Source organism: Oryx dammah, unplaced genomic scaffold (genome assembly GCF_014754425.2).
Source record: "Oryx dammah isolate SB20612 unplaced genomic scaffold, SCBI_Odam_1.1 HiC_scaffold_3, whole genome shotgun sequence".
Taxonomy (NCBI): domain Eukaryota; kingdom Metazoa; phylum Chordata; class Mammalia; order Artiodactyla; family Bovidae; genus Oryx; species Oryx dammah.
In genome coordinates this window covers 110145967-110170473 of record NW_024070187.1, presented here as the reverse complement: position 1 = coordinate 110170473, position 24507 = coordinate 110145967, and the positions used below count along the sequence as shown (strand labels likewise).

General features: G+C 44.3%; 1 protein-coding gene across 1 annotated transcript in view; it reads left to right on the top strand.

The window, feature by feature from the left end:
* The window catches only part of TAPT1 (transmembrane anterior posterior transformation 1), a 62715-nt gene that overhangs the window by 13462 nt on the left and 24746 nt on the right, over positions 1–24507 (top strand). The window contains exons 2-3 of the mRNA XM_040237565.1: positions 770–900; positions 16725–16843. Of these exons, the coding sequence (XP_040093499.1) occupies positions 874–900; positions 16725–16843 (146 nt within the window). The 5' untranslated portion in view covers positions 770–873. The remainder of the gene's footprint in view (positions 1–769; positions 901–16724; positions 16844–24507) is intronic.

Genomic DNA, 24507 nt, shown 5'->3' with positions numbered 1-24507 from the left:
GTGTGTGTGTCTCCGTTTTGTGTGCACTCGGTACCCACTCTGTGTGTGTGTGTGTGTGTCTCCATTTTGTATGTACTCGGTACCCACTCTGTGTGTGTGTGTGTCTCCGTTTTGTGTGCACTCGGTACCCACTCTGTGTGTGTGTGTGTCTCCATTTTGTATGTACTTGGTACCCACTCTGTGTGTGTGTGTGTCTCCGTTTTGTGTGCACTCGGTACCCACTCTGTGTGTGTGTGTGTGTGTGTCTCCATTTTGTATGTACTTGGTACCCACTCTGTGTGTGTGTGTGTCTCCGTTTTGTATGTACTCGGTACCTGCTCTGTGTGTGTTTGTGTGTGTGTGTGTCTCCGTTTTGTGTGCACTTGGTACCCGCTCTCTGTGTGTTTGTGTGTGTGTCTCCGTTTTGTGTGCACTCAGTACCCACTCTGTGTGTGTTTGTTCTGCACTGCCTTCTACTCTGCGTCAGCCCAGGCCCTCTATCACCTAAGACCCCTCACTAGACTCTCACAGAGAACTTCTGACTTATATTCTGGCTTATAGCAATGGCCCCTGGTATATTCCCCTGACATTTGCAGTTTATATCACACAAAAACAGCAGTTTTCTCACTCTCCGCTGATGGCTTATGCGCAGTTCAGTTCTGGGCACCGAAACAGAGATTGCTTTGTTTTATCCTCTTGTATTATGTATGTATCACCTGGGGCGCCAGCTAGCCATGGAAGGCGCTTGATAAATGCTGTTCTTTTTGTTTTGTCTTTTTTTTTCTTGTAGAGCTTTCACTGTTCAGGTTCCTCAGCGCCGAACTAACCAGAGGGTACTTCCTTGAACATAATGAGGCCAAGTATACAGAAAGAAGAGAAAGAGTGTACACGTGTATGCGAATACCAAGAGAATTGGAAAAGGTACTGTTATTTTTTTTTTTAATTACTTGCCATCATTTTGAAATTTATGTCAACATGTTAATTCTATTAAAAACAATTTGAACTGCTTGAGTGGAATTTTTAAAATATTGGAAATAATGTGATCATGAATAATTAGGTGGAATAGGAGTTCCCAGATAGGAAGAGTCTTTCAAAAGTACATTTTTCAGCGTCAGATCCAGTGATCTGTAACTTCGCTATTAAACTTGCTGAATCCCATTTGACTCTTCCCTGCTGGCTCAGTGGTAAAGAATCTGTCTCCAATGCAGGAGTCATGGGTGTGATCCCTGAGTCAGGAAGATCCCCTGGAGGAGGAAATGGGAACTCACTCCGAGTCTTCTTGCCCAGAGAATCCTGCGGAGTGAGGAGCCCTTGCCCACCAGGCTCCCCGTCCATGGGACCACAGACAAGCTGGACGCTCCTGGCGACTAAAGAATACGAACAGCAGTTCCCATTTCTGTCCCATCCAGATAACTTTCTTCAAGGAATCACTTTCTTCTTATCTTTCTAGTTCTCTTCAGTTTGTTTTTCCTAGAAGCAGTTTTTTTTCCCCATTCAGCACAATATAAATTATTTGATTTCACCCTTTGTTAAGGTGTTAGTTTCTCAGAAAGCCCTCACTTTTAAAAATGTAAAGGACAGTTTCTTCAAAGAAAATTAGATAGTCTCTTTCACCTTCAACACAGAAAACATCTCAGTTGGGAATAAACACGTAGCAACAGCACGGATCCTTCCATGTGGTGCTCCCTTGATGTGCTCGTGCTCCCTTGATGTGCTCGTGCTCCCTTGATGTGTCCTAGGCCACCAGGACTGATCAGATGCGAAGCCAAGGCTACCCTTTTCCTCTGCATTCACAGGGTTGATGAGTCTGAACCATCTGGAAATGTCTTATAAGAAGGAAAGAGTTAAGTGATAATTCAGCTTTCAGTTCAGTTCAGTCGCTCAGTCGTGTCTGACTCTTTGCAACCCCAGGGACTGCAGCACACTAGGCTTCCCTGTCCATCACCAATTCCCAGAGTTTGCTCAAACTCATGTCCATTGAGTCGGTGATGCCATCCAACCATCTCATCCTCTGTCGTCCCCTTCTCCTCCTGCCTTCAGTGTTTCCCAGTATCAAGGTCTTTTCTAAGGAGTTAGTTCTTCGCATCACGTGGCCCAAAGTATTGGAGCTTCAGCATCAGTCCTTCCAGTGAATATTCAGTGCTGATTTCCTTTAGGATTGCCTGGTTTGATCTCCTTGAAGTCCAAGGGACTCTCAAGTCTTCTCCAACACTGCAGTTCAAAAATACCAATTCTTCAGTGCTCCACTTTCTTTATGGTCCAGCTCGTACATCCATGGAAGTTTCTTATAAGAAGGGAAGAGTTAAGCAATAATTCTTTAGCTATGCTACAACGTTTTCATACATTTTTAGAAACAGAACTTTTGATGTTCGAGTTATTTCCCTGGAATCAGTTTCTCTTAGGTTGGCGTGGAAGGGTTTAGCTGGTGCGCCTTCTCCGTGGGCTGTGACAACAGGAGGAGCGGTGACGGTGAGAAGGGAAGGCACAGGCAGTTTGGCCGAGGTTTGTTTATTTCTAACCGCCCATCCATTTGGTAGAAGAAGGAGGAGGGGCATGTGTGAAGGGGCAGCTTGACAGACCTTGTTTCTGTGGGTTTTTGGTGGCAGGTGGCACACGAGAGCTTTGGGGGGTTCTGTATTCGGGTGAGGTTAGAGAGTGGGGGAGCCAGCAGACATTTGAGATGATGAAGCGGTTTGGTGCCTTTGGCCAGGATCCTCAAACACACGTGGCTGTTACTGTGTCACTGCTTTTCTCCGGGGCTCCATGTCGGAGCCGAGGCCTGGAGGTGAGGGAGGTGTTTGGGGCAGGGGGAGGGGTGCAGCCGTCCTCCCCGGGGCGGCAGCTCCCTTGTTTTGTGTATTAGAGTAGCTTTAAGGTTTTGTCCAGGAGGAACCTGGCGGGTGATGTTTCTTCTGCTTGAAAAAAGAATTTTTTGTTTAAAGTAATTCTTGTGTCCTTCTAAAACACCTTAACCTGCTCTTCAGAGCTCACTTTTTTCTGCCAGTGATCACCCATGGGCTGGAAGTAGGAGGCTGCTGCAGAAGGCCCTGCCAGGGGTCTGCCTTCTCTCTGTAGCCTGGACGCTCATCCACCCATCTGTCTGAGCTGCTGGCCTCCCACTTTGCTCTGGGCGAGCCTAGAGGGTCGTGTCTTCTGTCCACAGGCAGACTTTATGGACTTCAACTAAGGAGGTGTCCTTCTGACACCTTGTACCACTCCACCTGTGGTAGAAATAACTCACAGTGACCGCAGCCCCCGTAACTGTCAGCTCGTCAGAGGCAGGCTCAGTACACCCATCCTTCTCTCTTCCTCGTCTGTTGTTCAGTCACTAAGTTGTGTCCAACTCTTTGCGACCCCGTGGACTGCAACACACCAGGCTCCTCTGTCCTCTCTCTCCCGGAGTTTGCTCAGATTTACATCCATTGTGTCAGTGATGCCATCCAACTGTCTCACTTTCTGCTGCCCCCTTTTGCCTCAGTCTTTCCCAGCATCAGGGTCTTTTCCAATGAGTCGTCTCTTCATATTAGTGGCCAAAGTTTTGGAACTTCAACTTTAGCATCAGTCCTTCCAGTGAATATTCAGAGATAATTTCTGTTAGGATTGACTGGTTTGATCTCCTTTATAGTAAGGGACTCTCGAGAGTCCTCCAGCACCACAGTTCTTTTCCTCATTATCAGCATTGAAATTATAAGCAAGTTTTTGGGTGGATTTCTCACAGAAACTTGCAAGCATTTCATATTTGTCATTGTGAGTATTAAGTTGTCTTCTGGGAAAATCTCTGCAGGTCTTGATGGGGCTTCATTATAAACCAGTGTTTTTCAACCTGTGGTCTGCTGTAGGGCCACTAGTAGGTGGAATAACCCATGCAGTAAGTTGTAGTCGGTGAGGATTTATTCTGTTTAATTGAAGAATAGAAAAAGTATCACATTGCATTCATTGCCTGTACTCAGGGTAAGTGGTTTTGTTTTGTTTTGTTTTGTTTTTGAAACTTCGGTTTCACTTGTACGTGTGTGAAACATTATTAACGTGAGAAAAGTTTAGTGGACCCTGCTCACACACAGTTGCCATTATGTTCTAATCCTGTTGCCTGCGAGAAAGGCTTTTGGTTTTAGGCCTATTTAAGACATGTTGATTTAGTCTCTGAGACCAATACTTCAGGTGTTTTACTGCTTAAAATATACAGAAGAATATCATCTTTTTCAGTTTAGAGAAGTTTCTTCTTCTGTTAGGTTGGTGCCAAAGTAATTGCACTTTGGCCCTTTGATATTGGAGTAATTCTTATATAAATGGGGTTATGTTATACCCCATTTTAAGGCTAATTTCTCACTTTATTTTTTTTTTGCTAATGACTTACTACTTGCTGTTTGTTTTACATTTAAGACTATAAAAATGACATTAGACAAAAAGCAAATTTGAGTAATTTTTTAATTCAAATTCAAAGTGAGTCGTAAAGCAGCAGAGACAGTTCACAACATCAGCAATGCATTTGGCCAAGGAACTGCTAATGAACATATAATGCAGTGGTAATTCAAGAAGTTTTAGAAAGGAGGCGAGAGCCTTGAAGATGACGGGCTTAGTGGCTGCCCATTGGAAGTGAGCAACAACCAATTGAGAACAATTATCAAGGCAGATCTTCTTACAACTACGTAAGTTGCCAAAGAATTCATCGTCAGCCATTCTACATTCATTCAGCATTTGAAGCAAATTGGAAAGGTGAAAAAGCTTGATAAGTGACTGCTTCATGAGCTGACTGAAAAATCAAAATAAAATCATCGTTTTGAAGTGTCATCTCTGATTCTCTTCAATAACAATGAACCATTCTTGATCGGATTGTGATGTGTGACGAAAAGTGGATTTTATACAACCAGTGATGACCAGCTCAGTGGCTAGACCAAGAAGAAGCTCCAAAGCACTTCCCCAAACCAAACTTGCACCAAAAAACAAATGACCTTGGACACTTGTGCTCTCCTGCCAGTCTGATCCACTCCAGCTTTCCGAATCATGGCAAAACCACTATATCTGAGAAGTGTGCTCAGCAAGTCGATGAGATGCACTGAAAACTGCTATGCCTGCAGTCAGCACTGGTCAACAAAGTGGGCCCAATTCTTCTGCACAACACCACCCAACCACGTGTTGCAAAACCAAGGCTTCAAAAGTTGAACGAATTGGGCTACAGAGTTCTGCCTCGTTCACCATAGTCACCTGACCTCTTGCCAACCGACTACCACTTCTTCAAGCATTTTGACAGCTTTTTGTAAGGAAAACACTGCCATAACCAACAGGAGGCAGAAAATGGTTTCCAAGAGTCCATTGAATCCTGAAGCATGGATTTTTATACTATAGGAATAAACAAACTTATTTCTGTTGGCAAAAATGTATGGATTGTAATGGTTCCTATTTTGATTAATAAAGATGTGTTTGAGCCTAGTTATAATCTAAAATTCACAGTCCAAAACCACAATTTCTTTTGTATCAACAAAATCACTGTAGATGGTGATTGCAGCCATAAAATTAAAAGACGCTTTAAAAGACGCTTACTCCTCGGAAAGAAAGTTATGACCAACCTAGATAGCATATTCAAAAGCAGAGACATTACTTTGCTGACTAAGATCCATCTAGTCAAGGCTATGGTTTTTCCAGTGGTCATGTATGGATGTGAGAGTTGGACTGTGAAGAAAGCTGAGCGCCGAAGAATTGATGCTTTTGAACTGTGGTGTTGGAGAAGACTCTTGAGTCCCTTGGACTGCAAGGAGATCCAACCAGTCCATTCTGAAGGAGATCAGTCCTGGGTGTTCTTTGGAAGGAATGATGCTAAAGCTGAAACTGCAGTACTTTGGCCACCTCATGCGAAGAGTTGACTCATTGGAAAAGACTCTGATGCTGGGAGGGATTGAGGGCAGGAGGAGAAGGGGACAACCGAGGATGAGATGGCTGGATTGCATAACGGACTCGATGGACGTGAGTCTGAGTGAACTCCAGGAGATGGTGATGGACAGGGAGGCCTGGCGTGCTGCAATTCATGGGGTCGCAAAGAGTCGGACACAACTGAGTGACTGAACTGAACTGAATAAGACTAAGTGGAGGAAAGAGGAAAACAGACTTAGATTTCAGTTTAATTCCAGGCTTAAATATCTCATAATAGCGTGAATTCACTCTGCTGTCTCTAAGGCCTTTATTTGACGTGGGGAGGGGGTCCCACTTCAGGCATTTATCGTGAGAGTTGAGAGGCAGTCGAGACATTTGTGGTAATATAACTTAATTTTATTGGTTATCTTTGGGTTTATTTATCCAATATATAATGCCATACTGATTTTCTTTTAAATGTTGTTCTTGTTTTTGAGGGGATAAATGCTACTGTATTTCCACCCAACCTTTGCAAAAAGAGAAACTTGATAATTAAAGAGCACTTTGTGTCTTGAGGGGTTGCAGATACTATAAAGCATGTAATTAATGCTTATTCTTTTAAAGTCAAGAGAAAGGTCAACTCAGCATCTCCAACTGAACCTGTTTAGTGATTGTTAAAAAGAAAAAAAGACAGGTTTTTTGTGTAATATTGTCAGTAGATAAACATGTTATACTTGACATTTAATAAAGATGAATTGCTTATACATTTAAAGTAGTTTTTCTAGTTATTAGCAATTTTTATGCTTGAACTTCTCAATGTGATGTAAGGATATGAAATTTTGGAGCCTTTGTTGACATGGGGGCACCATTTCTTCTTTTCCTTCACAATCCTTTCTCCATGCTCCCACATGCTCCAGGGGTTCTTGTCTAGATCTGCTACTAACTGCTCATATGCTCCACCTTGGGAGCTGTATTTTTTTCTTTCACACAAGGAGGAAGCTAAACTGCAGTATCTCTGCATCCTGAACTGAGAGCCAGGATAGCAAAGTGGTTAAAGGGCATGAACTCGAAGGCCAGCCTGCCTGAATTTGGATCTTGGCTCCACAGTTTATCAAGTGTGAGGCTGTGACCAGTTCACTTCTGTCTCCGTGTGCCTCAGTTTTCTCATCCGAATGCTAACTATGTGGCAGGCCTTCTGTGGGCTTCCTAGATGGCTCAATGGTGAAGAATCCAGGTTGGATCCCTGGGTGGGGAAGATCCCCTGGAGAAGGAAATGGCAACCCACCCAGTACTCCTGTTTGGATAATCCCATAGACGGAGGAGCCTGGCAGGCTACAGTCCATGGGTTCACAGGAGTCGGACATGACTTAGCAACTAAACAACAAAGCCTTCTGTAAGTGTTTTAAGATCTTTACAAATCTCACTTCAGTTCAGCTCACTCACTCAGTCGTGTCCGACTCTTTGCGACCCCATGAAATGCAGCACGCCCGGCCTCCCTGTCCATACCAATTCCTGAAGTTCACTCAGACTCACGTCCATCAAGTCCGTTATGCAATCCAGCCATCTCATCCTCGGTTGTCCCCTTCTCCTCCAGCCCTCAATCCCTCCCAGCATCAGAGTCTTTTCCAATGAGTCAACTCTTCGCATGAGGTGGCCAAAATACTGCAGTTTCAGCTTTAGCATCATTCCTTCCAAAGAACACCCAGGACTGATCTCCTTCAGAATGGACTGGTTGGATCTCCTTGCAGTCCAAGGGACTCTCAAGAGTCTTCTTCAACACCACAGTTTAAACGCATCAATTCTTCGATGCTCAGCCTTCTTCACAGTCCAACTCTCACATCCATACATGACCACAGGAAAAACCATAGCCTTGACTAGATGGACCTTAGTCGGCAAAGTAATGTCTCTGCTTTTGAATATGCTATCTAAGTTGGTCATAACTTTTCTTCCAAGGAGTAAGCGTCTTTTAATTTCATGGCTGCAGTCACCATCTGCAGTGATTTTGGAGCCCCAAAAAATAAAGTCTGACACTGTTTCCACTGTTTCCCCATCTATTTCCCATGAAGTGATAGGACTGGATGCCATGATCTTCGTTTTCTGAATGTTGAGCTTTAAGCCAACTTTTTCACTCTCCTCTTTCACTTTCATCAAGAGGCTTTTTAGCTCCTCTTCACTTTCTGCCATAAGGGTGGTGTCATCTGCATATCTGAGGTTATTGATATTTCTCCTGGCAATCTTGATTCCAGCTTGTGTTTCTTCCAGTCCAGCATTTCTCATGATGTACTCTGCACAGAAGTTAAATAAGCAGGGTGACAATATACAGCCTTGACGTACTCCTTTTCCTATTTGGAACCAGTCTGTTGTTCCATGTCCAGTTCTAACTGTTGCTTCCTGACCTGCATACAGATTTCTCAAGAGGCAGGTCAGGTGGTCTGGTATTCCCATCTCTTTCAGAATTTTCCACAGTTTATTGTGATCCACACAGTCAAAGGCTTTGGCATAGTCAAGAAAGCAGAAATAGATGTTTTTCTGGAACTCTCTTGCTTTTTCCATGATCCAGCAGATGTTGGCAATCTGATCTCTGGTTCCTCTGCCTTTTCTAAAACCAGCTTGAACATCGGGAAGTTCACGGTTCACATATTGTTGAAGCCTGGCTTGGAGAATTTTGAGCATTACTTTACGAGCGTGTGAGATGAGTGCAATTGTTCGGTAGTTTGAGCATTTTTTGGCATTGCCTTTCTTTGGGATTGGAATGAAAACTGACCTTTTCCAGTCCTGTGACCACTGCTGAGTTTTCCAAATTTTCTGGCGTATTGAGTGCAGCACTTTCACAGCATCATCTTTCTGGATTTGAAATAGCTCCACTGGAATTCCATCATCTCCACTTAGCAAATTGCAGTGCCCTGCCCTGGGAGAACAGGAAAAGGCTTGAAAGGTTTCTTGTCCCCTGGTTGTACTGCAGTGGCCGTTTTATTTGCAGTGGGGATGGCAGTCTCCCTGGGCTGAGTCCAGCAGGGAGTGGTTGGGAGGGGACTGGTTTTCAAGGTTCTCTGTGTCCCTCTTTGATCTCCGGCTCTACTTCTAACCATCCTGCTTCACTTGCTAATAAAGGGCTCTTCTAACTCTGGAAGGGTCATGATTTCTGACCCCCAGCCTCTTGGATTGCTGATCTCAGGCAGAAAGAACCTTTAGGAAAAATATTTTCTTCCCTTTCTCCTTGCAGTCAAGCTATCTGAGACTGAAGCTTATCTTTCATGGGGGTTTAGCTGATGGCTACAGAGATAATGCTTGCTCTTTGGAAGAAAAGCTATGACAAACCTAAACAGTGTTTTAAAAAGCAAAGACATCACTTTGCGGACAAAGGTCCATATAGTCAAAGCTATGAATTTTCCAGTAGTCATATACGTATGTAAGCACTGAACCATTAAGAAGACTGAGTATCGAAGAACTGACACTTTTGAACCATGGTGCTAGAGAAAACTCTTGAGAGTCCCTTGAACAGCAGGATCAACCCAGTCAATCCGAAAGGAAATCACCCCTTCATTGGAAGGACTGATGCTGAAGCTCCAATACTTTGGCCACCTGATTTGAAGAGCCGGCTCATTGGAAAAGACCTTGATGCTGGGAAAGATTGAAGACAGGACGAGAAGGGGGCGACAGAGGATGAGATGGTTGGATGGCATCACAGACTCAATGCACATGAGTTTGAGCAAGCTCCGGGTGTTGGTGATGGACAGGGAGGCCTGGCGTGCTGCAGTCCACAGGGTCAGAAAGAGTCAGACACAACTTAGTGACTGAACAACCACCCACCCACCCTCGTGCAGTTACTTATCTTCTCAGGTTTTGATTTGAGTGCTATGTTCCAGGCACTTTTGCCGTGGGGAAGTACAGAGATAAACACGGGACTCGTGAAGGGAATGACAAGGTGATGAGGTCACAGAGCTCACTGCTGCACAGTTCAGGGCATACGTGGAGGTGTTGGTTAGAGTTAGTTGCTCCATGTTTTCCGACTCTTTGTGACCCTGTGGATGGTAGCCCTCCAGGCTCCTCTGTCCATGGGATTCTCCAGGCAAGAATACTGGAGTGAGTTGCCATTCCCTTCTCCAGGGGATCTTCCTGACCCAGGGATTGAACTTGGGTCTCCCATAGTGCAGGCGGATTCTTTACCATCTGAGCCACGGGGAAGTCCATGTAGAGGTGAGGGGGTGAGATATACTAGGGAGACCCAGAGCTGGGAGATTGTCAGGAACACAAAGGACAGGCACACTGGAAGGACGGGTTGGAACCAGGTGACTCTGAGGGTTAGACTAAGGGGTTTAGGCTGGCATCGGAAGGAAATTAAGACTTTCTCCTCGAGAATACTTTTAGCTGTGTGTATTGTATTACAGAATGGGCTCCCCAGTGTGGCACAATGGTAAAGAACCCACCTGCTGATGCAGCAGACACAGAGAAGAGGCCTGGGTTCTATCCCTGGGTCAAGAAGATCCCCTGGAGAAGGAAATGGCAACCCACTCCAGTATGCTTGCCTGGGAAATCCCTGGTGGGCTACAGTCCATTGGGGTTGTAAAGAGTCAGATACAAGTGAGTGACTGAGCGTGAATACCTAAAAGTGACTTAAACGAAAAGGTTTTTGAAAACTGTTAACAAGCCTAGAGGAAGGAGATCTGTTTCCAGCGGATTCATGAGGCTAGCATGGACTCAAGCCTTTTTCTCTTTCACCATCACTGGCAGATTGGCTCTTGGTCCCCTTACTGCCTTTCACGAGAAAGACGTCAGCTGCACCTCCGACCTTGTATCTGCATTACAGTCAGAGACGAGGAGATGGACAGTGCCGCCTTCTCCACTGACCCTTTCATAATAAATTAAAAGCTTCCCCAGAGGTGCCCAGTGTGCCTTCTTCCGCTGATGCCTTGTTGGCCAAACTGAGCTGCACAGCCACCCTGCTGCACGGGGACTGGGCCAGGGTAGATTAGGCTTTTCCAGCAAAGGGAAAAAGAGATTGAGGGTGGTGAGGGGACATCGGCCCCCTCCAGAGCTCTGCTTCTGAAGCATAGCGATGTTCAGCGTAGACTGGAAATGAAGGAAACAGGGAGAAGTCAAGACCATTCCAGGTGTGCGCTCTTCAGGTTCAAGCCAGCTGATTAATTTACCTCTTTAAGAAATCTATCCCTCAAGTTAAACACATGTCAGATGTAGGGGTGATTATTATGAAGACTTTCATCAAAATTACTTTTCTATGATAACATACATTTATATAGCTTTGCCTATTCTAAGATGTAGAACTAAGGTGAAATCATAATTTTGACTTTTCTTTGCCTTATAATTCTGTGCATTTTGACAGTCTTTTTCATTGTTACCATGCTTTGTACGTTAGTTATTTATAGAAAATTGAATTCATCTGCTTAGTCTTAAATAGTAACTACATAGGTCACATCAGGTTGAAGAGATAAGTATGACAGTAGGTATAGAACGTTGTGTTTGGGGCATAGAATATGTTATTGTTGCAAAGGAGAGGTTAGTGTTGCACAGGGGGTCTTGGGGTGGAGATGAACCACCTCACCTTCTCATCTCAGGTCCACCAATCAAGGCGTTGCTTTGGCTTTGACTGTCTTTGTCTGAGATTAGGAGGCTGGACTCGGTCATCTCAGGAGGGCCGGCAGTCCGTGACCCTGTGAATGAGTTTGCCCACAAGGAGAGGATGTGGCAGCAAGGGAAAGAGTCACAGAAGGCAGATTTGATCTCTCTAGTGGAGGAACTCAGTTCTGCTCTTTTGACAGTCAGACAGGTGATAAACATTTAGGAAAAATAAATCAAAAACTTCCTTTCAAAATAAGGAACTGAATGAAAATATCATGTAAAGCCTTTTTGTTGCTTTGTGGTGTGAGGGTATGTTAAGAAGAGGTAGTTGCAGCCGCTGTTTCGCTTTTATGTCAATGAGACAGTCCTGAGATGGCATTGTGAAGCTAGCAGAGAGCACTCAGGCGCTCTTGTCAAGGTGCTTCCTTCTTTCCGTGCCTGGCAGCAGCTCGTGCCCATCTTTCTCCTCGTGGGGGAGGTTTGCTGACCGTTCCTGCCTCCCCGGGGTGCCCACTCCCCAGCCCCCGTCCCCACCCCAGCTGGCGCACAGCCCTTATCTTGTCCCCAGAGCACATCCTTCATCCAGCCCTTACCATGCAGTCCTCTTCGCTAACTTTGAATTCCCTGGGGAAGGGGTCCCTCCTCAGTGACCTCGTATCCCATGTATAGGACTGAGCAAGACGCAGGAGTGGACCCAGAGCCTCACACACTGAGAGCAGGGGCAGAAAGAAAGCCCTCCTCCTGCTTGACCCCTGCTTCCCGGCTCCTACCCCATAGCAGCGCCCTCTGCTCCAGGCGCTGCTTGGGGCTGTGGGGGAATGGATACAGAATTGCCAGAGGTGGTTTCTGCAGCTCAAAGAGGCATCTTCCAAATCCCTGTGCTGCTTTTAATTGTAGCCATAACATTTTATTTATTTTGAAATTCCAAGTGGCATTAAAAGGAAGGCAGGAAGTTTTGGTCAAAAAAAGAAACATTTTTAAAAGGTGAAGAAACCTTGCTCTGCTCTCCGTGGAGAGGGGCCGGCATTTTATTTGTTTTTTACTTGTTTTGAGGCTAGTATCTTTCAGATGATCAAGAGCAGTAGCAGTAGGTTCAAAATGAGTGTGGTAACAGCTGGTTGTGGAACTTTTCACTAGCAGGTGATGTTGACCAGTGTTACAGAATCGTGGTTTTCACATTGAGGTTCAGATGTTAAAAACTTAGTGGTAAATCCTTTTTTTTTTTTTTTTAACATACAAATCCAGTGGCAAGGTTGAGGCTGAGTGGCAGGTGTCGTTAGTAGAAATAGTGCTTCAGTCTCAAAGCCACGTCTTCTGCAGACCTGTTGGGGGCTGGCCCTGCCTCTGCTGCTCAGGCACCAGGTGAGCCCCTGAACCTCGCTGCAGAGTTGAGGGCATGGTGATGAGGTCCAGGTGGAGATGAGGCTGGATGGAGGCCAGCGCCTGGCCCTGTTGCCCAGTACCTGCGAAAGGCTTCTGAAACCCTTCCACACAAGATCTCCTGCAAGACAGAAAGGCAATGAATGCTCAGTTAAGAGAGAGAAGGAGGAAGAAATCAAAGCCTGAGTCAGCCCTGGGAAGTTTTCACACAAAACCTCGGGTAGCATTTTGTCATCCAACCCTGGGAAGATCCACCAGCTGGAAAAGAGGTAAAAGCTGTCAACTGCAGTGTAGGATTTCTTCTTGAATCATGTTCATTATGCTTTGGTGTCTTTGCATTTTGTTATATTTCATATAATTGGGCTTCCCTGGTGGCTCAGCTGGTAGAGAATCTGCCTGCAAGGCAGAAGACCTGGGTTCGATCCCTGGGTTGGGAAGATCCCCTGGAGAAGGAAATGGCACCCCACTCCAGTACTCTTGCCTGGAAAATCCCATGGACGGAGGATCCTGGTAGGCTACAAGTCCATGGGGTTGCAAAGAGTTGGACACAACTGAGCGACTTCACTTTTTTTTTTAATTCATATAATTGCTGGTTCAGAGAGATGACATGTCTATAAGGCTTCCCCCTCCACCACCCCGTAAAGCTCAGACACAGCTAAGGCAAGAGATAGTTATAACTTAGACATACATAATTTATCACCTTCTACAAGATGGGTAAAGTGGTGCGGGGGTGGGTGCATGGAGCTGGAGCAGGAGAGAAATGGGGACGGGGCGAGCTAGAGACAGGGACCCAGGCGCACGGTGACGTGACTACCATCTGGTTGGACGGGTGTTCACCCACGGTCGAGATGGATTCCAGCAGCATCGTTCTGCTTTGATTTTAGCCACACCACTGTATTCATTTTGACCTTTCCAGTGACATTTAAAGGAGATTTTTATTTCTCAGAAGGGAGACAGAGGGTCGCATATGACACCAGTCTCTCTGGTTTGTAGTTAACACCTTGCACATTTTAGGGACAATTCCATCAGCCCTTGCTTCAGACTGCGTGACTGCCTTGTGGTTATTTGATGCCAATGAAAAGTAAATCATAATCCTCTCTGTTTTATCAAGGCGGGCTTCCGTGGTGACCCAGGGACAAAGAATCTGCCTGCAGTGAAGAAGACTCAGGTTCAGTCCCTGGGTCGGGGAGATCCGCTGGAGCAGGAAATGGCAATCCACTCCAGTACTGTTGCCTGTGAAATCCCATGGACAGAGGAGCCTGGCAGGCTACCGCCCATAGGGTCGCAAAGAATCAGATACGACTGAGTGACTAAGCAGCCACAACAGTCTACAACATTTTATCAAGATGCCAAAGCACGCTCCCTTCTATACCTAGCAAAAACTGGGCCTGAGATCTTTTGCTGCGCTCACATGGCTTCAAACCTGCGGGGCTTGGGGGTAGACAGCCGCAGCGCGCAGGCCAGCTCCTGCACTCCAACGTGCAGCCCTAGGCCGGGGTCCAGCCACCAAAACTGTGGCTTCCTGGTGTGCCGAGCAGGGCTGACACTCAGCAGCTCAGGAGCTGACAGGGATGAAGCAATAGCACTCAATGCCGCACGCCCAAAGGCCCAAGGACACAGGAGTCCCTCTTGGCACAGCCACCCAGACACCTGGGTCACCAAGTAGATTAAACCAGACGCCCTGGAGCGCCCATTAGGGCGCCCAGGGATTCCTCTCCCTCCCTCAAGGGTAATTGTTCTCAGGATTACATCTTGTTTATTGTCTTTTAAGGACATTTTCTCATTATCGTTTGCAAAGGATTTAAAAGAATGCTGTGCTTTGTGAACAAACGTAACACCTGAGCAGTAGGTACAGGAATGGAGTCACTTGTTCACATTTCTGAACCCTGAAAGGCATAGCTGGGTGCTTTCCTGGCCCCCAGTTGAAGTGTCTTTGATCACAGCCGCATGCTGCCTTCCATTTTCACATTGTGATCTGTTGTCGTGATAGCTCCGGTGGTCCCTAGATGCTGAGCGTGCAGGGGTGGGGGGATTTTTTGCTTCCTGGGCTGATTTAAAATGTGATGGGAAGGCCCTTAGACGTTTGTTAATTGTTGCTTGCCATAGATGAGAAGCAATACTAAAACAAGTTTCTCTAAGCCTAAGAAGGATGACTGTTCTCTAACAGAAAGTCCGATTCTGTAAGAGACGATTTCAGTCTGGTCAGAAGATCCAAGATGGAAGGGTCGTCAGGGCTGGTGTCTTCCGAGGCCTCTCCCTTTGCTTGTGTTCTCCGTCTGATCGGTGTCGTATCATCTTCCCTGGGTGTGTCTGCCTCCTAGCAGCTCCTGCAGGGACGCGCCAGTCATGCTGGATAAGGGCCATCCTCACGACCTCATTTCAACTTGATTCCCTCTTTAAAGAGCCCCCACTCCAAATACAGTCACATTCTGGGGTGTGGGGAGGGAGGGCTGTGGTCAGACCCTCAGCATATGAATTGCAGGGAGCGTATGCAGTTCTTCCAGTAACAGTGTGCGTGTTAGCTACTTAGTACATTTCTGGAGGTCAGTTTATTGACTAAGAATACATGGAGTGTTGTGTGTGAGGGTGTGTACATCATACCATGTCTGTGTGTCAAATGTACAGAAAGTCACCCCTCTTGAAATAGTACAGGTTAGCAGCCTGGGTGTGGCTATTTGCTAAGGCATCACAAGATTCTACCCTCCATCTGTGAAATATTATTGTTCAGTCGCTAACTCGTGTCCAACTCTGCAGCCCAGTGGACTGCAACACTCCAGGCTTCTCTGTCCTCCACTGCCTCCCACAGTTTGCTCAGATTCATGTCCATTGGGTCGGTGATGCCGTCTAAACATCTCATCCTCTGCCACTCCCTTCTCCTTTTGCCTCAGCGTCGGGGTCTTTTCCAGTGAGTCCGCTTTTCTCATCAGGTGGCCAAAGTATTGGAGCTTCAGCTTCAGTCCTTCTAACGAATATTCGGGGTTGATTTTCTTTAGGTTTGACTGGTTTGGTCTCTTTGCAGGCCAAGGGACTCTCAAGAGTCTTCTCCAGCACCACAATTCGAAAGCGTAAGTTCTTTTAACAGTCAGGCTTCTTTATGGTCCAACTCTCACATCCATACATAACTACTGGAAAAACCACAGCTTTGACTATATGGACCTTTATTAGCAGAGTCTCTGCTTTTTAATACACTGTCTAGGTTTGTTATAGCTTTTCTTCCAAGGAGCAAGCGTCTTTTGATTTCATCGCTGTAGTCACAATCTGCAGTGATTTTGCAGCCCAAGAAAATAAAATCTGCCACTGCTTCCACTTTTTCCCTTCTATTTGCCATGAAGTGTGGAGAGCATGAAATATAGTCCTAAATGTAACAGATGAAAGTGTACAGTATCACCCGAAACAGGAAGGATGTGGCAAGCACACGAGAAAGGAGAAGAGGTGCAGACATTAACTCTGCTACTCCAGACATAACTGCTACTCCTCCAGTTAGAAATAATGACTTCTTTGCACAGCAAGTTCAAGTGTACCTTAAATTGTATTAAAATAAGTAATCTCTTTACTTTAAAGTTAGAGTTTAAGTTTTACCTGAAAGGTTTTCTATAACATCTCTGCAGCTTGAGGAAGTACCCAGAGAGCTACGTCAGATGTGGCATAGTTGTGGTTGAGGGTGAGTTGTCTTTTGAATAATTGACTTGTGTAGATGATAAGCCAAAGGCTCCAGAGGAAGAACTACAAGCTTGCATTTTGAAAAGGAATCTTTTATTAGAATATGGCTCATTTTCCACAAGGAGAACTGTTAACTTGTTACTCCCATAGCCAAGTTACGAGAAATGAATTTGCTACCAAGTTTAGAAATTCCTTGACTGTTTGAAATTTTCATCTACAATATTTTAAAGAACAATTTGTTTTGCATTTTGTCTTTTACGTTCCTTTCTCCTTTTAAAATCCAGCTCATGGTTTTTGGAATCTTTCTGTGCCTGGACGCGTTTCTCTATGTGTTCACCCTGCTTCCCGTCAGAGTCTTCCTGGCCCTGTTCAGGCTCTTCACCCTGCCTTGCTATGGCCTAAGGTAAGTTTAAGATGATGAACTATTGTAAAGGTTTAAATTATTTTTGCTACTTGTGCTTAATAATCAACTTGGATAAATTTTTTTTAGAATAGGAATAATTCATTAAGTTTCTTTCATACTTTGGCCCTTAATGCATCAACTAATGCTGTTTATCTTTGTAGTGAATATTATATAATATGCTTATATAATATTTCTACTTTTTATTTGTACTTTTTTTTTTTCCCAAATGGTTCTGAACCAGAACTTTGTTTTGGCTAGGCGACAAATGTTAATAATGCAGAGTGTGTGTGTGTGTGTGTGTCTCTGTCTCTGTGTGTGTGTGTGTGTGTCTGTGTGTCTGTGTGTGTGTGTGTTTAGTTGCTCAGTCGTGTCCAACTCTTGGCAAGCCTATGAACTGCCAGGCTCTTCTGTCCATGGAATTCTCCAGGCCAGAATACTGGAGTGGGTAGCCTTTCCCTTCTCCAGGGGATCTCTAACCAGGGATTGAACCCAGATCTCCTGCACTGCAGGCAGATTCCTTACCATCTGAGCCACCGGGGAAGTATAGAAAGGGCCCAGCGCTGAGGGCCAGGCCCGACCACATGGCCACTGTGCTGCTCAGCCTGTACTTTTATTTTCTTCACGTCCCCAGCCTCTTGGGCATCGTCTGTATAAAGTGAGGAGCAGGTTCTAGGCTGGGATGTGGAGGGGCGGATAGCATCAGTAGCTCCTACGGAACTCCCCCTGCAGGGCTCCTCCTCCATCTCATTTGAGAGCCACCGTCTTCGTGCTCTGGCAAGCCTTACCTGCTTATGGGTGAGACACCCTCTGATTTGTGAGAGGGAAAAACCCTGAAAGACATTGTCCTGGTGGGAAGAATCAGACAGCCTGGCCCAGCATTGAGGAACTGATGACTCATGAGCCATCACTTGACTTCTCTCAGCCTGTGTCCCCATCCTCAGAAAGGGGATATTTAGTGCCAGCATCTTTTACTGCAAAGATGGAGAGATGTGAAAAGAATACCCAGTGTAGTGACAGGAACAGATGCTAGTTTCCTTCCTCCCTTCTCTTCCGAAACCAGGAACAGGAAGATGAAAACATAAAGCTTACATGAATCTTGATGCTTTATTGGTCTTGAGGTTAGAGATTGGATTGTACAGTTTTTGTCTCCGTATTTCTATCTCCATGCCTCTACTCTATGTAGTCCCTCTCTGTAACATTATTACAGTTCTTAGCACAGTTGCCCAAGTTGCATTTCTAACATTACATCACTTTTTAAAATACATTTCATTCCAAAAAGTTTCAGAATACTGAAATGGATAATAATATGTGAAACTTAGCTATGAAGTAGGTGACTCTTCCATGGGTATATTAAATGTATAATTAATAACATTATTATCAATAACCACAGAAACTGAGTTTAATATACAATATATCCAGAATTATATGTTGTTTTCTTTTCAAAGACTAAAGTCCTGGAAGTTTCTCTTTTAGTAAATGAGTGTGTACTTGGTATTTAGTAAGTACCGAATGACATTCAGCTTTTTTGAAAATGAGCCTTAATCAGTTTTCAGTTCAGTTCAGTTCAGTTCAGTTGCTCAGTTGTGTCCAACTCCTTGCGACCCCATGAATTGCAGCACGCCAGGCCTCCCTGTCCATCACCAACTCCTGGAGTTCACTCAAACTCATGTCCGTAGAATTGGTGATGCCATCCAGCCATCTCATCCTCTGTCATCCCCTTCTCCTCCTGTCCCCAATCCCTCCCAGCATCAGTCTTTTCCAATGAGTCAACTCTTTGCATGAGGTGGCCAAAGTACTGGAGTTTCGGCTTTAGCATCATTCCTTCCAAAGAACACCCAGGACTGATCTCCTTTAGAATGGACTGGTTGGATCTCCTTGCAGTCCAAGGGACTCTCAAGAGTCTTCTCCAACACCACAGTTTAAAAGCATCAATTCTTCAGCGCTCAGCTTTCTTCACAGTCCCACTCTCACATCCATACATGACTACTGGAAAAACCATAGCCTTGACTAGACTGGGATTTCTTTGGAAGGAATGATGCTAAAGCTGAAGCTCCAGTACTTTGGATACCTCATGAGAAGAGTTGACTCATTGGAAAAGACTCTGATGCTGGAAGAGATTGGGGGCAGGAGGAGAAGGGGACGACCCAGGATGAGATGGCTGGATGGCATCACGGACTCGATGGACGTGAGTCTGAGTGAACTTTGGGAGATGGCAACGGACAGGGAGGCCTGGCGTGCTGCGATTCATGGGGTCACAAAGAGTCAGACACAACTGAGCGACTGAACTGAACTGAACTGAACTGAACTGACTAGACGAACTTTTGTTGGCAAAGTAATGTCTCTGCGTTTGAATATGCTATCTAGGTTGGTCATAACTTTCCTTCCAAGGAGTAAGCGTCTTTTAATTTCATGGCTGCAGTGATTTTGGAGCCCCCAAAAATAAAGTCTGACACTGTTTCCACTAATCCCTCCAATATAAATTAGAAGAATTTATTTATCATGATATTATGATGAGTAAAAACTCCTTTGCAAGATTGCATGGAATAAAACAATTACAAGGATTAAGATCATATCGTTGTTATATGTAATGCTTTATACTCTTGTCTTCTTACTCTGCTTCGAGAATGAAAGAAGTATGTTTTATATTGTATTAAGTACAATTAGTCAAATGGGGAAATCTTTTTTAGGAATTTACCATCAACTTTAAGTTATTCAAGTACTTGCTTTATGCCTTTGGAAGAAGTTTTAAGAAGGCCTATTCATACCAGGAAACCTCTTTGGAAGACGTCTGTAACATTCACAAAGCCTCACCTTCTATACTATCCCTATTTCTTTATCACCTTTGGGAGCTCAATAAAGTCATGGTTATTTCAGTTACCTTTTCAGAACACCAGGAAAAAAAAAATCTAGTAAGACATTACTAAACAGAAGTCTTCATGTGTGATTGCATAACAAGGATGAACACATGGAAAGTTGGGTAAAGCCAGGTGAGGCTGCCTAACATAGAATAACTCATGCCATATGTAGCTTTTGATGTCTGCTCCATGAGCTGGGTTCCCTCTAAGTTATTCTCGGCTCAGCAGTGTGAGGCAAGTGTCTGCTCTAGCTGTCTTTAAGCGTGTTCTGTGTGGCTGTTGGCATGATGAGGTAAAGGGTCAAAAGGCTGTGTAACCTAAAGACCCCGTCCTTCTGTAGGGGCTCCTGGGGTCTCTCAAGCCCTCAGTGGATGTTCACGGGGTGAATGACGAAGGGGATTTGCCGTATTCCCAAGGGCCCCTGTTTCGCGGCTCTTATTTGAAGAGCCGAGTTCTTGCTGTGGCAGAGGCATCTAAACTGTGTCTGTGTCCCCTGGGGGAGCAAGGCACCAAGGTTGCCTAGAGAAGCCCTTTGGTGTTTGTTCTGGAAACCGGGAGAGCTGTTGGAGAGAGCCAGGATACCTTCAGCCCTCTCTCTGCTCCTGGTGGCTTCAGTGGGTCGATGGTCCCTGGAGCCAACCTTTTCTAGACCTTTTCAGATTTTTTTTTTTTAGCCTATAAAATAAAGATGATAACTTTCATATATTTCTCTAAAATACTTTTTAATCTAAATTAATCTGAGTGACATTTTAAAGCAGAAATCAAGTCTGTTCTGTTTTCACGCTCTTGCAGCCAGGCCGACACTAGAGGGCAGCCCGTCACCCTGCTGCAAGGCGCCGTTCAGTTTTCCTGGGCGGAGGATTCCTGTTCTCCTGCAGTTTGGCTCCTCTGAAAAATTACATTTTATGCCGTCAGTTATGTATGTGTATATAACGTGAAGCGCAGTTAAAATGGTATAACAGAACGGCAGCACTTCTGAGCACTCCGTGAGCATAGGCAGATCAGACAGAATACGAAGACCCTGCCTCCCTGTCTCAGCGCCGTAAGCGTGCTTTATCAGAATGGAGTACTTTGCTGACGGTAACATGGGCTGCAGTCCATATTTTCTTTGAGCAATTTAGAAAGCAAAGTCTTCTGAGCATTATTTTTTTAGAGCACCTAACTTGAAATATTTGAAATTTAAAATATAATGTAAAAAATTGTATTACCAAAACTATTGTTAATACTAAGTCTAAAACCTTTCAGATATTTTAGGAGTATATGAATATGTTTTCTCTTTTACAAAATTATTAATCAGACAAGTTTTGCCTTCTTTTTCTTCCAACATTCTATTCTGTTCAGGATTATTTGACTTTTCTTTCCTGTGGCTGTATCATGTTCCATCTTTTTCAGCAAGCAAAAAGTGCTCTTTCCTTCAGTCTGGTTTAATTTTTTCGAAGAGATAAGAAGAAATGAAAAAGATCAGCAAAGAGGTCAATTGTATTTTTTTTGTATTTCCTTTTTCTCACACTCCTGTGTTTTAGTTTCCTTTCTGTTAAAAAAACAAGTCAAGGACTTCCTGTGGGTAAGGGCCCATCCTTCCACCGCAGGGGCACAGGTTTGATCCCTGGTCAGGGAACTAAAATTCCACCTGCCTCTAGCTGCAGCCCAAAACAAAGTTATTGTCTTCCTAGTCTCTTAGTTCTTAGAAATTATACCCAAAAAGTTGGGGAGCGAGAAGAAAGGATATTTGTCAAAGTGGTTAAGGTGCTGGCATGAATGCAGGAGTAGTTTGCAGGCCCTGGTGCTGTGTTGTCAGCGTCCGACAGTGGCCAAGGGCTGGCACAGCCCTCCTTTCAGAAGTGGGGTCGGCGCTCTCACCTCCTGTACGTTCAGTCACGTCTGGCACGGTGTTTGTCGGGCCTGTGGAAGCTGACAGTCTCCCAGGTTTTCTGCTTTAGAATGGACTCTTTGAACCCACTTGTGAATCTTCCGTAAACTGGCCACAGGATTTGGCTTGGGGGTTTAATCGGCCCTGACACAAAGCCGATTCGCTGCTTTTCCTTCAGGCTGAGGCCACTCAGCAGCCCTTAAGGAGACCGGCCTGTGTTGTGGCTGCTCCACTGATGGGTACTTTGCCAGCCTCTGACCCTGTGAAAATATTTTTTTATTTTGAGATGTTGACGGAGTAATTTTTCTTGACTCTGTAGTTGTATGCACGTTATCTGCAAAGGGTGCACTGCTTCCATAAAACGTTTACACCCACCCTTAGCAATTTCAAGAATAACTAGGTGAAAATTATTGCTAACGAATTAACAATCTTGAAAAATCTTTGCCCTTACATACTTTGTTGTAGGTTATAATAAACACATGCAGGTTCTCTAAAAGCCTATTGATTTATGTATTTCTTCCCTCTTTCTCAGATAGGGTAGTATAATTTTGGAAAAACATTTGAGAAAATTCTTGAATTAAGGTAATTCTTTAAATGATGAGATGAAAATGGGAATTAAGTTTTGGTTTATTATATGAGATATCTTTGTTTCTTGAAAGAATGAAAGCATTTTGTTTTTAGAGAAGTAGACTGCTCCACAGTAGCTATATTCGCTAAATGTAGCATAATGTGCTTTATGCTAAAGAGGTACCCAATGTTATTTTTCTAAACTTATAGAATAAATAAATAATAACAGTTGTATGTGTATTTCTAATTTACCTGGCATTTTTATGAATGCTTTTTCCTCCTCCAAGCTGTGACTTCATTTTGTGTTTTAGAATCCTCAGTCTTACTTGAGTTAGAAGGTGAGCGAAGTTGTAGAGAAAAATGATACCATCTGATGCCAAGAACTGATGGTTTTGAAAACTTTGCTGTGATATTTCAGACAGCAATAAGTGTAGGTGAGGTTTAAGTAGTAAACGCTAGAGTATCTTTCTTTTACTATTAGAGCAAATAAAATACGTGCAAGTAAATTTTACTGATTTCTCACCCTGGTTTTAAGCATATCTCTTAGGAAGCTTCAAGTACCTTTCTGTTTTTAAGGCAGTGGTAACTTACCCCATAAAAATCTCTCTCATCTCCTGAAAAATTAAGAATTTCAGATGCTTTAGCGTTTCTTAACCCGTTGGGTTTCCTCCCCCTGCCTTACCTCCTCCAAGATAGTTCTCCCTGAAATGAACTTCACACATGAACACACACACACATGAGATTTTCCCTCTTTTCAGACATAAGCCTTAATTCCAACCTGAGTGATTTGTGCTGCCTCTGGCATGCTCGCACCACTTCTCCAGGAGTCACGGCCGGCCGTCATTCCCCTCCCAGGCCGGGCCTCCATGCTCGTTTGTAGAGAGCAGGGTCTCGTTACAGGGTCTTCCCACTGCAGGTCTCGTTGTCCCCTCCTCCTCCTCACCTTGGCGCTCTCAGTAGCGTAGCAACATTACAACGTTCTCTCTCTCTTTCTCTCTCATAAATCAGACCGAAGGGAGGAGCACTCTCACTTCCTTTGTAGAGTGGAATGTGGTGTCACAGGGACTCCTTGTGGTGAGTAAACCCTGATTTTTCTTCTATTCTCTTGGCCAAATTGACATCAGTACAAACAAGATATTGATTATAATGGGAAACAGACATGACTGTTTGGAGATGGACACTTCGGAAGGAAACGAGCTTCCTTATCCTAACTTGGTGATAGTTTTGTCCACATTTGTGCAGGATTTGAGCAGAGTCTCACCTAACCTAGGAAGATCACTTGATAAAATGAATTTCAATTACACATGTTGTCTAGGTTTGACATCAAGTCCTTCACTCCCCACACCACATCAGTTCCTTCACGTGAGCTTAAGTTCCTTCGATGTGAGCGGGTTTTATTTTGCATCATCCAAGCACCAAACATAACTTTACCAAGCCAGTGCTGTTTTCCCTGGTATAGTTTGGAATCATTTTAAAGCCCAAGAAACACTTTAGTCGTTCAGATTAAGCATTTGTGGTTAATTTTTCTACCGTCTGTTGCAAAACCTTAAGGTGCTCAATTTTCAGTCTTCTAAGTAAGGAAAACCTCTTAATCTCAATAGTTTATTGCAGTTTACTTTAAAATTAGAAAATGACTTCTCTTTCAAAAATGGACACCATTTTTGACTTTTCACATTTTTCCAATAGTCCTTTGTATTTCTTCATTCTTTCAGTCATGAGCAGCTAGAAGCGTTAAGAGAGAAAGAAAGATAGCTCCAGCCTGTGTGTTTTGTGATGAAGTGCCTCGCACTGGTGCCTTGGCATGTTCGCACAGCGATTTGAACATGAAGTAGGCACGGATTACCGTGGTCTTGCGGTCACGGACACTGCCTCCTCTTTCCTGGTCTTTCTGTTCACTTGTCAGCTCACACTTCAGTCTTGGTCAGCTGAGCACCTCCTGTTGCATAGGGTGAGGAAAACCCTGCAATTGACCATCTTTGTCTGCTCCATCATTCTGTTCCCCAAGAGTGCCCCTGAAGCAACGGGGTCCTTTCCTGGGTAAATGTGCAAATCCAGGGAAAGTATTTGAATGACTGAAAGATAAAATTTAGAAATGGAGAAAGTTTAATTTCTGTAAGCGTGGCTTAACCTGAAAGTTTTAAATGATTTTAAGTTCTGTTGAATTTCTTGGTTAATAGTGCTTGTCTTGTGATAACTGATAGCCAAGCTATAAATTAGATTAGCGGGATTTTCACTTTGTCCAGCAGCTTCCTCCACTTGTTTATGTGTTTGTGTGGGATTTTCAGCATTTGCAAAATGAATTGGGAGTAACTGCTGTTTCATAGGCATTTATAAGGAAGAGCTTCACCCTGAAAGCATTACTCAGGAACCAG